A 16,389-nucleotide genomic window follows, 5' to 3' on the forward strand; every position below is an offset into this window, starting at 1 on the left:
TTGCAAGGCATACATGGTGGTTGCATCAAAATCGTAACATTGTTAGACACTAAGAATAAATTAATTACATAAATGCACAATAACAAGACCCAAAATAATATAGAGACTAAGAGAAAAAACATATTTGATACATGAGAAAAATGGAAGTATGTGTATAAGGGTTACTAGCAAATCTAAGACAATTCGCTCTGATACAGAGGCTAGATAATACAGACTAAAAAAAAACATATTCGATACACCAGAAGATAGAAATACATGTGTATGGGTTACAAAATCAGTAACACGGTTGTCTCTGAAGAACGATAAAAAATGACTGATCACATGTTTACAAAGTGCATTCGCAGTTCCTTGGATGAAGTATGTGTACCTAGATATTTATTTAAAATATGTGGTAGATTATGTTTTAATGACTTTAGGCTATATTTATTACGAAACTACAGAACATACCAGGTATCACTATTTCTTGTATTGGAAGAGTTGAATTTTGGTGCCAAAGATGCACTAGATACTAGGAAATTTTTGAAGGCAGTAATTGAGAAATAAAACGAATTTAAAAGGCGAAAAGTGTAGAAATATTTCATTTGTATAATTTTATGTTTTAGGAACCCTGGCCGTGTTGTCTTCAGACAACCCATGTTGTCAATGTGCCGAATCATTTTCTTTTGCAAAGAGAGTATCTTCATAATATTGGTCTTTGCTGTAGTCGCCCACACTAATCTACAGTAACTTAAATGGGAAGAAAATAAGGCATAATAAATGTTCAGTTTTGCTTTGGTTGGAAGAAGACGCGCCGACGTCGATACAGAAGGCCTGTGGTAGCAAAAATTTTTGTGTAGATATTTTCAATATGTTTATACCAAGCAAGGTGCGAAGAAAAAGTGACGCCTAATATTTTGTGTTCATCCACAATTTGCAGTTCTTTACCAGCACAAACTAAAATTTCATTATTGGTAATAACTTCATTCTTTGCGCGAAATAAGATTACTTTAGTTTTCGTAGGGTTTATATTTAGGCAATTAGCGACTGACCATTCAGATAGCTTAGTAAGGACATAGTTGCATTTTTCCATTAATTCTTGTGAATTGGGACCAGAAATAAGAAGATTAGTGTCATCGGCATACACGATAAATTTTGCAGTTGTATCATTATTAGTAATGTCGTTAATGTAGAGGTTAAAAAGCCTAGGACCTAGTACGCTCCCTTGTGGCATGCCATTTAGTAAAGGAACAAAACTTGACTTATCGTGCTCTATGCATATTGATTGTTTTCTATTAGTAAGGTAAGTCTCAAATAATGCTAAATGAGTACCTCTAATGCCCCATTCTGTGATAATTTTCAAAGCAAAATTTTACGATTCATAAAATCGACCGCTTTACTGAAATCAATAAATAGTGCCAATGTGAAGAGATTTCTTTCTATGGTTTTTGAGTGTGAGCAAAGCAGTTTCTGTTGACCTGCCTTTACGACAGCCGAACAGAGCACTAGATAGAATGTTTTGTCACTTGAAAAAGTTTGATAAGCGAGAAAAATAATTTGTTCTAACTCGTCTGCATTGCTGCTGAATAGACCAATGTCATCAGACAACCGAAGGTTGCTGATATATTCGCGTCGATCTTTACTCCAAAGCCTTCCCAGTTTAATTACTTCAATACTTCTTCTAAACACGCAGTGAATAGCATTGGAGAGATTGTGTCTCCCTGTTTGACCCCTATCTTTATAGGTATCTTCTTGCTTTTCTTGTGTAGAACTAAGGTAGCTGTAGAACCTCTGTAGATATTTTCCAAGGTATTTACGCAAGCGTTCTGTATCCCTTGATTACGTAATGCCTCTATGACTTCTGGTATCTCTACTGAATCAAATGCCTTTTCGCAATCTATGAAAGCCATATAGAGAGGCTTATTGTACTCTGCGGATTTGTCGATAACCTGATTGATGACATGGATGTGATCCACTGGGGAGTATCCCTTCCTAAAGCCAGCCTGTTCCCTTGGTTGACTAAAGTCCAGTGTTTCCCTTATTCGATTAGAGATTATTTTGGTAAATATTTTATATAACACTGGGAGTAAGCTAATGTGCCTATAATTTTTCAATTCTTTAACGTCTCCCTTCTTGCGGATTAGTATAATGTTTGCATTCCTACAGTTTCCTGGGACCTTTGCCATCGATAGACACTTCGTATAAAGAGCCGCCAGTTTTTCAAGCATTAGGACTCCTTCATATTTGATTAAATCGACTGTTATTCCATCTTCTCATGCCGCTTTTCCTCGTTTCATGTTTTGTAAGGCCCTTCTGACCTCATCGCTAATTATAAGAGGAGTTCCTGTATTCTGTTGTTTACTGTTTCCAATTGAGGTATCGTGACTTCTCTGGGTATGGTACAAGTCAGTATAGAATTCTTCCGCTGCTTTTACTATACCTTCGGGATTGCTGATATTACCCTGCTTATCTTTCAGTGCATACAGCTTTGCTTGTCCTACGCCAAGTTTAAATTCTTTCTCACTGATTTCAGGCTCTGTCCAGTTTTTACGGCTTCTTCAGTCTTTCTCACGCTATAGTTTCGAATATCCCGTATTTTCGCCTTGTTGATCAGTTTTGACAGTTCCGCGAATTCTATCTTATCTCTTAAGTTGGACACTTTCATTCTTTGACGTTTCTTTATTAGGTCCTTTGTTACTTGGGAGAGCTTGCCTACTGGTTGCCTTGGTGCCTTGCCTCCCGCTTCAACTGCTGCCTCTGAAGTCAGCCTCGGTGCGGTTTTATTCATTACCCCTGTGTCATCATCATCATCATCTCTCTGTTCTAAGGCTGCATATTTGTTTGCAAGTACCAGCCTGAATTTGTCTGCTTTACCCTTACTGCCTCTAGGTTGACCTGTTTCTTCTTGACTAATTTTGCTCTTTCTCTCTTCAAATTGAGGTGGATCCTAGTCCTCACTAACCTATGATCACTGCACTTTACCGTACCTATCACTTCTACATCCTGCACTATGCTGGGATCAGCAGAACGTATGAAGTCAATTTCATTTCTTGTTTCGCCATTAGGGCTGTTTTAGGTCCACTTTCTGTTGCTAGGCTTCCTAAAAAGGTGTTCATTATTCGAAGCTTATTCCTTTCTGCTAATTCTACCAGTATCTGTCCTCTAGTGTTCCTAGAATCGACGCCGTAGTTGCCACTCGCTTGTTCACCAGCCTGCTTTCCCCCCACTTTTGCATTGAAGTTGCCGATTACTACAGCATACTGAGTTTGCACTTCTTATCGCTAATTCAACATTTTCATGAAACTGATCTACTTCCTCATCATGGTGACTGGATGTTGGAGCGTACGCTTGTATTACCTTTAATCTATACCTCTTATTTAGTTTGATTACGACTACAGCTACACTCTCATTAATGCTGTAGAATTCGTCGATATTGCCCGCTATGTCCTTATGGATTAGGAATCCTACCCCGTAATGTTTCTTATCTAGGAGACCTCTATAGCAGAGAACATTAGCGGTTTTTAATTCGGCTTTCTTAGCCATCCATTGATCACGTGTGGCGTGTGATGCGAAATGGACGAGGACGACAGTAACTTTTGCCAGTTTTTGGCGACAGTGTATGCACGCCTTCGACTTCGCAGCTAGTCACTCCACGAAGGGTAGGCTTAGTTGCTAAATTATTCAGCTTCCCGAGCAAATTGTCATTCTGGGTGGCAGATAAACCATGGGTTTCAATTTTCTGTGGCCGGCTCTATTGAGCTTCCTTGCTTTTGCAACTCAAGAACGTTCATGCTGATGTTAGATGTCCCGACGGAATCGCCCTTTCTTTAAGGGCGGCTATTTAAGTTGATTGCTCTTGCATTTCAAAAAGCACCGAATCATATTGATCAGACAAATGCTGAACAGACAGCTCCAATTAGTCCACTGTATTCTTTAATACTAGTAGGGCATCTACCTTGCTTTGTATGTCAGGTATTTGGGCCAGCTTCTTATTAATTTCAATAACTATTTTCTTGTAGGTCAATTTATACACGCCAGTGTGGCTCTTTTCCCCACGCATCCTTCGGGCCGCCAAAACAAGGTATGTCTGGCACTTCCATGGTTTCCATGGAAACACTTCCATGGTAACACCCGACCATGCTCCCAGGTGACGACAGCGATATTTGCATTCTGAGCAGGTTGGATATGTGCCACTTTCTAGGAGTGGCTCAAAACAAACCACGCAGGCTTCGGACTCGGACATATCCAACAGGGAAAAAATCAAAGGCTCACGGTAACAGTGGTGGTTGAAAGGAAGCTGTAATGATCACCACAGGAAACTGTTGCAACGGCGGCGATGGCGTCCTTTTCATAGGAAGGTTTTTTTTTTCGCGGTTACGTAGATTCACACTGAGTACCAAGAGTGCCATTTGAAGTCCTGCATACTGGTTCCACCATTAAGGACTTCGGCCGAACAATGTCCCGAAGCCCATTGTTCTCCTCGCGATTTCGTCCCTTCCTACGAGACCACTTGACAGACCACCGACGTTCTGTTGAACTACAGCCTAGCGCCGCAAAAAGCCCCTGCGGCGAATTAGAACCGAGCGGTTTCCTGGAGTTTGCTATTACTGACAACGTTGTCTAGTGAAGAGCCAAGTATCAGTTTTCGGTGCGACCGTAAGCTATACTGGTGCGCACGCTTAAGGTTATACGCTCGAACGCCTTGTCCAGCAAGGTGTGTGCTATCGTATCTCCCATGGGACAACTTCACGGTGCTGCTGTGATCCCAGGTTGTAGGCGATGCTACCACCTCGCCACTCTCTCAAACCATATTGTTTACCTACCATAGTGAACTATGGCGCTACGATCGTTCAGCCAGCATGGTAGTTACTGCGTGGACTTCTCTAATCTTCGCGCTTGTGGCACATACTGAGTGGCCAAATAAAATAAAATAAGGTAAGTCAATGAATCCAGTAAGCCTATTTCACCATTACACTCCCTCGCAAGTACTGACCGAGCCCAATGCTGCTTAGCTTCAGGGATCGGACGAGAACCGGCGTATTCAGCATGATACGGCCGATGGCCACCATTACACTGTTGGCGTGCTTTAGGGTTATATATATATATATATGGATATAGGATATATATATCCTATATATATATATATATATATATATATATATATATATATATATATATATATATATATATATATATAAATTGCGCACAGCTGCTCGAAGTAAGGATAGTAGTTTTATCGGCTGCGCAAACTTAGAAACATTCGCTTGCTAAGTGAATTAACAAGCACATGGTGTCAGAGCGCACGAGCAAACACGAACACATCACACTCGATGAGCGCGCACACTCGCTATCAGAACTATGGTGCCAGCAAGCGAGGCAGCAGCAGCGAGCGAAGTGGCCTTCGAGCGGTCTACCACGTCAACGCAACAGCGGCGAGCACGCAGCGCGCACCGAGGTATGAGCCGTCTGCACATAATTTGCGAGACACGGCGTGCGCGACCGCGCGCGGTCCTACAAAGTACACGCTTGCAGTTGAATTCGAAGACCCCCCCCCCCCCCCCCCGCCCTTCCTCGCACGCTGCCTCCCTGCTTGCCTCCATATATGGCGCACGAGATTGAGCCGCGATCATCAGTTACCCTTGTATCCGGTCACGGAATGCGCAGTTGCTGCCGGAGTAGAACGCCGCTTCGCCTCCGCGGCCTTTCGTTGTAAATAGCGCGCTTGCTCTCCGCTTTCCTTCCTCGTGCGCGCCATAAGGAGCCGAGATCGTTGGCTTCCCTCGCGTGCCTTCACCCTCACATACAGCATACGGCACGCGACGCCGGTGTTATCGCCCTTGGACTTTATACGAAACATCATGGTAACGGCGATGGCAACGGCAAGAATGCGCATGAAGGGTCCATATAATTGCTATCGCAATAAAATATTTGTATTCTATTCGTGTTGCTTCCTGCCTTACGTCGGTAACTCTCCCAAATATTAAGGGGGGGGGGCGAAGTGGTGTACGTTCATGATCACTGCACTACCTACGTTTTCGTTGTTCATTCAAAGTCGTTTCATCTAACCATTCATGAAAAATTCCTGAAACTAAGGCTCAGAGGGTACATATGACTGCCCATTATTGCACCTAGCGTCGTCTGTCTATAATACTTGTTCTCTGTGTTAACTAGTACAAAATTCTGTTCCTTGCACAGACCCAGCTCTACAGAACCGTTGGAATCAGTATATTTGTCTTGACCCACCATGTTTGCAATCATATCTCCCACTAATATCGCCCAAGTCGGTTTTCTGAGCTAATTATTATCGCTGCTAATACAGTCAATCAATTCTTTATTTTGATGTGTGCAATCACTACGTGTCCTAGGTAAGCTACTCCCTGCCAAGTCTCTTTCGCTTCTCCTGTGCCGCTAATTCATAAATGCTTCGCTGCCACTTTATACCTCGTCCGATGAACAGGCCTACGTTTCTGCATTTCTTCGACGCAGTCATCGTGTTGTATCCTCCCTATACTAAAAATTCTCAATACCTTTTGGCTGCTCCAGATCTCATCGAGTGGTCAAGGTTTCGGTCAAGGTGAACGGGCTAAACGCTTCGTCATTCAGCTGTGTTTAATGTTTCAGCGACTGATCCCGATTGCGACCCCCGTGTATGCCGATATAACACATGTCTGCTTTTCACAGACAGTGGCCGCTATGTTAGAAACTAACCCCAAAAAATTATTAAGGGAAAATCAGACATCTACCCGTTCGTAGCAATTTCTACAAAGGAAACCCATACGGGTTCCCTTGTAGCACTTCACACACGTTCCCTTCACCCACGCAAGGTGGAGATAATTACTTATCTCCACCTTGCGGATTTCCGTAGAACTACTACTTCTAACACTGAAAAATTCAGGAACACTAGTAACCCTCATAAACCCCAGCCATCAGCCAGTGTGCGACGAACAAAACCATCCAATTCCCGATCATGAGCTTGCCGAACAGCTGAACCACTTTTTCTTCACATGTTTGCCGCCGCATCTCTCGATAACTTACCTACCTTTCTTCATCTCGACCACACCGTGATGTCCGACACCACATTTTGTCCAAACAGCACAGCAAAACTAATCGACTAGTTAAAACTCACATATCTTCATATGGCGTGGACGGTATGAACGCGAAAATGCCGAAAAAACACAACATCGATTACTAGTGTGATACCATACCATATTTTCCAGCAGTCGCTGTCAACAGGAGTGGTACCTGTGGACTAGAAAGTGGGAAAGATTGTTCCAGTACTGAAACAACGTCGTCCGTCTTTGTGTATCAGGTATCGCCCTATTTCACTTACTGGTATTTGTTCTAAACTAATGGAACATAGGATCTGCTCAAACACTGTGAACTTCTTAGATTGAAATAATTTATTTCATTCAAGTGAACACGGCTTTCGTGCAGGACTCTCATGTGATACCCAACCAGCTTTATTCTGTAACGATATTAGCTCCAGCCTCAACTTAAACATACGCGTCCATGTTTTCTTCTTAGGCTTTGGAAAAGCATTTGACATAGTTCCACATCAGCGGTTACTCCTGAAACTTTCTCGACTAAACATTAACACAGCTGTATACAATTGGATCCGCAGTTTCCTTGCCAATAAACAACAATTTGTCTATGCTATCACCCACTCATTTAACCAATTCCCCGTAATCTCTCGTGGGCGACAGGGTAGAGTATTCAGACGAATACTTTTTGTCATTTGTATTATTGACCTCCCAGCTAATAATATCTCTTCTACCATTCGCCCATTTGCAGATGACTGCATCGCATATCGTTCCATCAGAAACAGCGCAGATATCAATACTCTTCAGAACGACCTCATCCATATTGAGTCTTGGTGTAGCACATGGTTAGTGTCTTTAAATATAAATAAAACGCCAAATATCTTTCCACCGCAGGTCACGTTAGCCGCCAACGCAATATATGATTTCTGGCTCCGCAATATCATCCACTGAATCTTGTAAATATCTCGGCGTAACATTTTCAAGCAAACTCTCATGGTAAACCCGCGTAACTAACATAGATTATTCCGCGAATCACGCTTTGGGCTTTCTTGCTTTCTTCGTAAGCACTTAAGACCCACTCCTCCATTGGTGAAACTAATAGCTTTATTTGGTGGCCCTAAATTAGAACACGCATACGCTGTTTCGGATTCTCATTAATCTAACCTATCTAAAATTCTGGAATCAGTCCAAAAACGCGCTGCTCGTTTTATGTACTTTGTGTATTCTTACCAGTCCAGCGTTTCCCAGCCTAAGGCTCGTGGTCACCTTACCAACCTTGAATTGCGACGTCATATATCTAGGCTATGCCTTTACCACAAATTTTATAGATTTTCTCTCTCTATCTTATAGATGACCCTTCGAAGTTCCAGCTATCTTACCATTTCATCGCTTGTCCAGTCGCACAAACCATCCGAGAGCTGTTTGCCCTCCCCCAGTGCAAACTACCACTCATCACTCCTTTTTTGGGATCCCAGCACGGGACTGGAACCATCTACCTACAACTGCCGTGCACTACTCCGATCCACATTGATTGAAGGCGGCACAGAAACCGCACTTTCACTGTAATTAAAACGCATCCCTCATGTAATACCCCACCGGGGCCTTTGAGGTATAGTTAACGAAATAACATATTACGTGGTCTCTATACTTATCCTATGCAGGACGCTTCTCGCCCCTTGTGCTCCGATTCTGTTCGTTGCTGGTGCGATGCTACGTTCTTTACTAAGTCCACCGTCCCGAGTGCCCCTGTATTCAGGGCAGAAAAACTACTGCCCGCCCCGGAAATCGACGTCCCATCGGCACGGTGAGCGCTCAGTAGAATGCAGCTCGTACGTTCGGTGCACTTCCCGGTCAATGCCAACAATGGTAAGTGTTATTACAGAGCTGAAAAGGCGCCACGTGGTAGTGGAGCGGCCAAGTCGCAATCATGTGTGCGCCCTGAATATGTGGACACGAAGTGCGTACAGTTTAGCACTATAGTACGCAGCAGGAAAGGGTACTATGCTCGCTTTGCAGGCGCACTCAGTCATGTACTTGCCCTCGTACCTTCTGAAGTTAATCACAACTTCGAATCCCTGGTTATAGATCAGGGTCCAGGTCCCTCGGTTTCCAAGTTCGTCAGTGGCCAAATTAGGGAACTCCAGCAACACCCGTATCTTGGAGGCACCTTTTCCTGCAATAAAGACGAGGAAAAATAACATCGCTCTTTGAGAAAAATTACGCAGATCCAACGCACTCGTCAGAATCTACGTGAAACAAAGCTCTCATAGAGCGGTTTATTAAGTGCTATAAAACGTACACGATGCGTACAAGTATCTTTATTTTCGACCTCTGCGAGGTGTAATCTAATTTAATGTAAATTTTTGTGCACCGCACAGGTCACAAGCTCTGCTGGAATGCGAGCATCAGTTGATGAGAATGCAGACTGAGATGCCGATGCAGTGATGTCACAAAGACAGAGGCGATGTTTGGCGTCTGTCGGCGTAAGAGTGGTGAGACGTGTATGCATAGAGAAGTAAGATCTGGAAGACAGTAGTAAGGTCGACTGTTATACGCCGATTAAACTCCTGTCCTGTTAGTTCTAATAAAAAAAGCGCTAAAGACGAAGACAAAAGAGACACACACACGACAGGACGGGCGCTGTGTGCCTTTTCTTTTGTCTTCGTCTTCAGCGCTTCCTGTAAAGATCAACCAACTCCGCCAAACCAAGGTATTGTTGCTTTCCTGTCTCTGGCCAAATTTACACTGGCGAACACGCACTTGCTCTCTCACTTGTCACGTGATGCGACGCACGCACCAATCGTTTCCACCGTTTTCTGTCGTTTTTGTCGCTGTGCCGGCATTGCAGTCGGTGCGGCATGATGCTTGCACAGCATCGCTACACTACATGTCGCGGAATTGACCCGTGGCGACCAGTCTTTGCTGAAAACTCCGTCGCATTCCGGAAGAATATTACTCTTGGTCCGCCGGCAATATCAGACTTCGTGGGCGCACGCGTGTGCATAAAACTTACGATCAGGCAAAAAAGCTAACAGCGATTTCGGCAGCACACCATAACCGATGCTGAAAAATATGTTCGACTATATATGTATTCGTTATAAAGGTGAGTGTTGATCTTCTTTAATATAACTGCATTGGACTTCCGCACAGCCTTCCCAGCACCGTGCGGTTTTCCACACACACACACACACACACACACACACACACACACACACACACACACACACACACACACACACACACACACACACACACACACACACACACACACACACACACACACACACACACACACACACACACACACACACACACACACACACACACACACACACACACACACACACACACACACACACACACACACACACACACACACACACACACACACACACACACACACACACACACACACACACACACACACACACACACACACACACACACACACACACACACACACACACACACACACACACACACACACACACACACACACACACACACACACACACACACACACACACACACACACACACACACACACACACACACACACACACACACACACACACACACACACACACACACACACACACACACACACACACACACACACACACACACACACACACACACACACACACACACACACACACACACACACACACACACACACACACACACACACACACACACACACACACACACACACACACACACACACACACACACACACACACACACACACACACACACACACACACACACACACACACACACACACACACACACACACACACACACACACACACACACACACACACACACACACACACACACACACACACACACACACACACACACACACACACACACACACACACACACACACACACACACACACACACACACACACACACACACACACACACACACACACACACACACACACACACACACACACACACACACACACACACACACACACACACACACACACACACACACGTCGTGCTACGTCGTGTGTGTGTGCTACAAACGTCGTGCTAACTGCTGCGTCACTATATATATATATATATATATATATATATATATATATATATATATATATATATATATATATATATATATATATATATATATATATTGATATGTGTACTTGTCTTTATCGGGAGACACGTTTCACCGCCTAACAAACGTTATCGCACAGCGCAGGACGCGCTTGCACGTGCGGGAAGCTTATGGAATGTTATCGATGGTTCCATCCACTGTCTGTGACCGAAACTTGTGTAATCTGATTGCATGTGTGCGCGACGCGAATAATTTAGAAATTTGTGGAAGGCGCGCGGGTCCGAGCGATTAGTCTGGAACATTCGACGATTGATGTACAAAAGCCAACGCGCTTGACCCGTTAATCAGATTTTCGACGATCGCCGACTGTGTTCGCCGCTCCCGTTGCGCTTTAAGTGTAGCCTGTTTTCTGGGCACAGGTTCGCCCAATAAAAGCTAGTTTTGCCTTTCACAGTATTGCTACTGTGTTCTTTGACGTCAGGACCACGTGAGATCTGGTGGAGGTGCTTTGCGTTCATGGACCGGACGCCCCCACAAAGCTGTTACCCAAGCTCTCACGCGGAAGACAACACCAACGTCGCCAAGAACCAGCGAGGTAGCCGCAAGCTTCAAGGACTGCTCCCGGAGCACGGACTTTTCCCTGAGACGACCAGGAATATCGCCACCAAGTCCACCCCAATCGCAGCTCCAGCGTCCCCCGTCGTGCTGCAGCAGCCCAGGGAGCCTCCGACGTTCCGCGGTTCAACGTTCGAGGACCCGGAAAGCTGGCTTGAGACGTATGAGAGAGTCGCTGCCTTTAACAGCTGGCACAGCGACGACAAACTCCGACATGTCTTCTTCGCATTGGAAGACGCGGCTAGGACGTGGTTCGAGACCCGAGAAACCACCTTAACGACCTGGGAGCTGTTCCGAAGCGGCTTCCTGCAGACATTCGCAAGCGCCGTGCGCTGAGAACTAGTCCAAGCGGTATTAGAAACCTGGGTGCAGCTCGCCTAATGAGACAACGGCGATCTTCACGGAGGAAGGGAGCCATCTATTCCGCCACGTCGACCCTCAAATGCCTGAGCAGAAGAAAGTCCGCCTACTCATGCGTGGTGTGAAGGAGGAACTTTTTGCCGGAATGGTACGAAGCCCACCGAAGAGTGTCGACGAATTTCTTCGCGAGGCCACCAGCATCGAGAAGACACTCGAGATGCGAAATCGGCAATTCGACCGCTGCACGAACTCGACAAAATACGCCGGAGTTCAGTCAGTGGCCACCGACGACCTACGCGAGACTATCCGAGCGGTCGCGCGGGAGGAGCTACAGAAGCTGTTCCCATCATCACAGCCTCAAGTGGCTTCGATTGCCGACGCCGTACGTGAGCAGCTCCAACAACAACTCGGAGTAGCCCCTGAATCGCCGCAGCCTCAGCCGCAAGCGATGACCTACACCGCCGTCGCCCGCCGTCAAGGCCCCCTCCACGACCGCGCCAGGGCCCCGTAACGCCGCAATTCCGTCGACCGCCACCGCCGCCACCAGCACGCCCACCCGTCGCGCAGCGCAGCTACCCGAGGAAGACAGACGTTTGGCGCGCTCCTGACCACCGCCCGCTCTGCTACCACTGCGGAGAAGAGGGTCACGTCTACCGACGATGCCCATACCGGGAGATGGGACTGCGAGGGTTCGCCGTCAACGCTCCGAGCCCGCAGCAAGGTGAACGCCCTCTCGATATCGCCGACTACCTCGCCGCTACTCAGTGGAGCTCTCGACGACCGTCTCGTTCGCCATCACCAGGCCGCTACCTGTCGCCGCAGCGCCGACCACACACTGGCCCAGCCCGGGGCCGGTCAGCGAGCCCATATCCGGAAAACTAAAAGCAGCAACCGATGGAAGTGCGGCTGCTGTTCGTCGAACTGACGAAGATCCTCCGCCACCGACGAAGACACCGAAGAAACTACCTCGACGACATAACGACACCCCGCCGTCCCGACGAAATCAGGAAGCCAAGACTACACCGACGAAAGACGACCTGACGACAAGACGTTGCAGCTTCAGTTTAACACGACGCAGCCGTGATCCGACGTCGAGACCTAACTGTAACGTCAGACAAAGAACCACGGACCTCGACGTGTTTCTCGACGGCTACGCAGTTACCGCCTTAGTGGACACAGGTGCCGATTACTCCGTCATGAGTGGACCCACCGCCGCCCAGTTGAGGATAGTTAAGACTGCATGGGAAGGCCCTCAAATTCGGACCGCTGGAGGACACCTGATTACGCCGACTGGGATCTGCACGGCAAGAATTACCGTTCATGACCGGACTTACCCTGCCACCTTCGTTATCCTCCGACAGTGTTCACGAGACGTCATTCTCGGCATGGACTTCCTGAACCAACACGGCGCAATCATAGACCTGAAGTCAAAATCGATAACGCTGTTGGAAGATCAAGTGATACCACCGGAGAGCTCTCGTAGTCACCACGCCTTGAGTGCGCTCGAAGATTAAGTGAGCATCCCGCCGCTCTCCAGCATTATTATTTCCGTCGGCACCGAAACACCCGCTGACGTAGAAGGCGTCATCGAGGGCGACCAACGTCTACTGCTCGACCGTGAAATTTGCGTCGCAAGAGGGATCGCTCGACTCCACGGAGGGAAAGCGGAAGTGATGCTAACCAACTTCAACCAAGAGCTGAAGCACATCAACAAGGGCACGAATATCGCGTACATCGAGGAAATTGTGGAAACCAGCGATGCCTTTGTCCTCTCGGATTCTGCATCATCTCTCCCGATGAGCATAGTCCCCGAACCAGACTTCGACGTGAATCCAAGTCTTCCGATGAGTGAGCAGCAACAGATCAGAAGTCTTCTCCAACGATACAACGACTGCTTTTCGACGTCATCGAGGATTCGACAGACACCAGTTTCAAAGCATCACATAATAACTGAAGAGTGCGCCCGACCACTCCGCCAGACCCCTTACCGAGTTTCGACGTGAGAACGTGAAGCTATTAGGCAACAAGTCGACGAAATGCTGCGTGACGACATCATCGAGCCGTCGAAAAGCCCGGGGGCATCTCCTGTAGTCCTGGTGAAGAAAAAGGACGGAACCCTACGTTTCTGCGTCGATTATCGTCGACTGAACAAGATCACGATGCAGGACGTGTACCCCCTTCCACGCATAGCCGCCACATTAGATCGGCTATGCAAAGCTAAATACTTCTCGTGGATGGACCTCAAGTCTGGCTACGGGCAATTAGAAGTCGAGGAGAGAGATCGAGAAAAGACTGCCTTCATCACGCCAGACCGCCTCTACGAGCTCAAGGTCATGCCATTCGGACTGTGCTCGGCGCCTGTAACATTTCGACGCGTTATGGAGACGGCGTTAGCAGGATTGAAGTGGCAGACGTGTCTTGTTTACTTGGATGGCGTCGTTGACTACGCCGGAAATTTCGGCGATCACCTTAGGCGGCTTGCGACAGTATTAGAGGCCATCAAGTCATCAGGGCTCACTCTGAAGCCGGCAAACTTCCGCTTCGCTTACGATAAGCTTCTGTACCTAGGCCACGTCATCAGCAAAGCAGGAGTACGCCCCGACCCACAGAAGACAGCCGTCATCGCAAAATTCCCGCAGCCAACCGACAAGAAGGCAGTGCGCAGATTCCTTGGCATGTGTGCCTACTATAGGCGCTTTGTCAAGCACTTTTCACGCATCGCGGAGCCGCTAACACATCTAACCAAATGTGATGTCGAGTTCACGTGGGAAACGCCGCAGGCCAAGCCATTTCAAGAACTCAAACGACACATGCAGTCGCCGCCGGTACTTGCACACTTCGACGAGGACGCCGATACCGAAATTCACACGGACGCCAGTAGCCTAGGATTCGGCGCCGTCCTAGTCCAGAGGAAAGACGGACTTGACAGGGTCGCCGGTCAGGACGGACTAGCCGGTCGCTGTCAAAAGCTGAATGCAATTATTTTACGACTGAAAAGGAATGCCTCGCCATCATTTGCGCTACAGCAAAATTCCGCCCTTACCTCTATGGCAGGCCATTCAAAGTCGTCAGCGACGATCACGCGTTGTGTTGGCCAGCTAACTTAAAGGAGCCTTCGGGACGGCTGGCGAGGTGGAGCCTCAGACTGCAAGAATATGACGTCACGGTAATCTACAAGTCCGGACGAAAATAGTCTCACGCCGACTGCTTATCAGGCGCCCCCATCGATCCCCCGCCGCAAGATGAGGAGGGCGACGACGCCTTCCTTGGAATAATAAGCGCGGAAGACTTCACTGAACAGCAACGAGCAGACCCGGAGCTAAAAGGCCTCGTCGAGTATTTGGAAGGGAACACCGACGTTGTCCCTAACGCATTTAAGCGCGGGTTGTCTTCGTTCAAGCTACAAAACAACCTGCTCGTGAAGAAGAACTTCTACCAGTCCGCGCCAGCTACCTTTTGGTTGTACCGTCAGCGCTGCGTCCAGAAGTGCTGCTAGCCCTACACGACGATCCAACCGTTGGGCACCTCGGATTCTCCCGGATGCTGTCGAGTATATAGGAAAGGTATTACTGGCCGCGTCTGACCACCGACGTCTCCCGCTGCGTCAAGACATGCCGAGACTGTCATTGACGGAAGATACCACCTCCAAGGCCAGTAGGATTACTACAGCCGATCGAACCTCCTTGCCGACCATTCCAGCAGATCGGGATGGATTGGTTGGGGCCGTTTCCGACGTCAACATCCGGGAATAAGTGGCCATCGCGATAATAATAATTGTAATAAAAAGGCGAATGTCGACTATATAGCTTCATTAAGAATACAATGACAGTATGGGGATGAAACGGTGTTGCAATCTGGTCGAGCGCGTCGTGCATACATGTCACACATACTCTGGCCCAAATGATAGAAAATGGGAGAAAAAACTGAAGCAGCACGGTTGGTAAACTGCCCTGTGTGAGAGGTGCTGCCATTGAAATACAAATGTCTACAATAGTTCGGATCGTAGCGACGGACTATCTCACCCGCTTCGCTGAAACTAAAGCTCTACGAAAAGGCAGCGCAGCCGAAGTGGCGAAATTTTTCGTCGAGAACATCCTGCTGCGACATGGTGCCCCAGAAGTCCTCATCACCGACAGAGGAACGGCCTTTACAACAGAGCTCACCCAAGCCATTCTGCAATACAGCCAGACAAGCCACAGGAGGACTACTGCCTACCACCCGCAGACGCTTGAAATGGCTACCGGCAAAGCAGATTGGTCGGAGTAATTACGACGATTATTCACGACCATTTCACAACCAACCGCGGTGCGCGGGACGCTGTCGG

The 16,389-nt window shown here is 47.3% G+C and overlaps 1 protein-coding gene across 1 annotated transcript in view; it reads right to left on the reverse strand.

Moving 5' to 3' along the window:
• The window catches only part of LOC142567667 (dipeptidyl peptidase 1-like), a 130,692-nt gene that overhangs the window by 83,218 nt on the left and 31,085 nt on the right, over positions 1-16,389 (reverse strand). The window contains exon 2 of the mRNA XM_075677847.1: positions 9,063-9,189. Coding sequence (XP_075533962.1) covers positions 9,063-9,189 — 127 coding nt within the window. The remainder of the gene's footprint in view (positions 1-9,062; positions 9,190-16,389) is intronic.

The sequence above is a fragment of the Dermacentor variabilis genome, unplaced genomic scaffold (genome assembly GCF_050947875.1).
Source record: "Dermacentor variabilis isolate Ectoservices unplaced genomic scaffold, ASM5094787v1 scaffold_14, whole genome shotgun sequence".
In the NCBI taxonomy this organism is placed as follows: Eukaryota; Metazoa; Arthropoda; class Arachnida; order Ixodida; family Ixodidae; genus Dermacentor; species Dermacentor variabilis.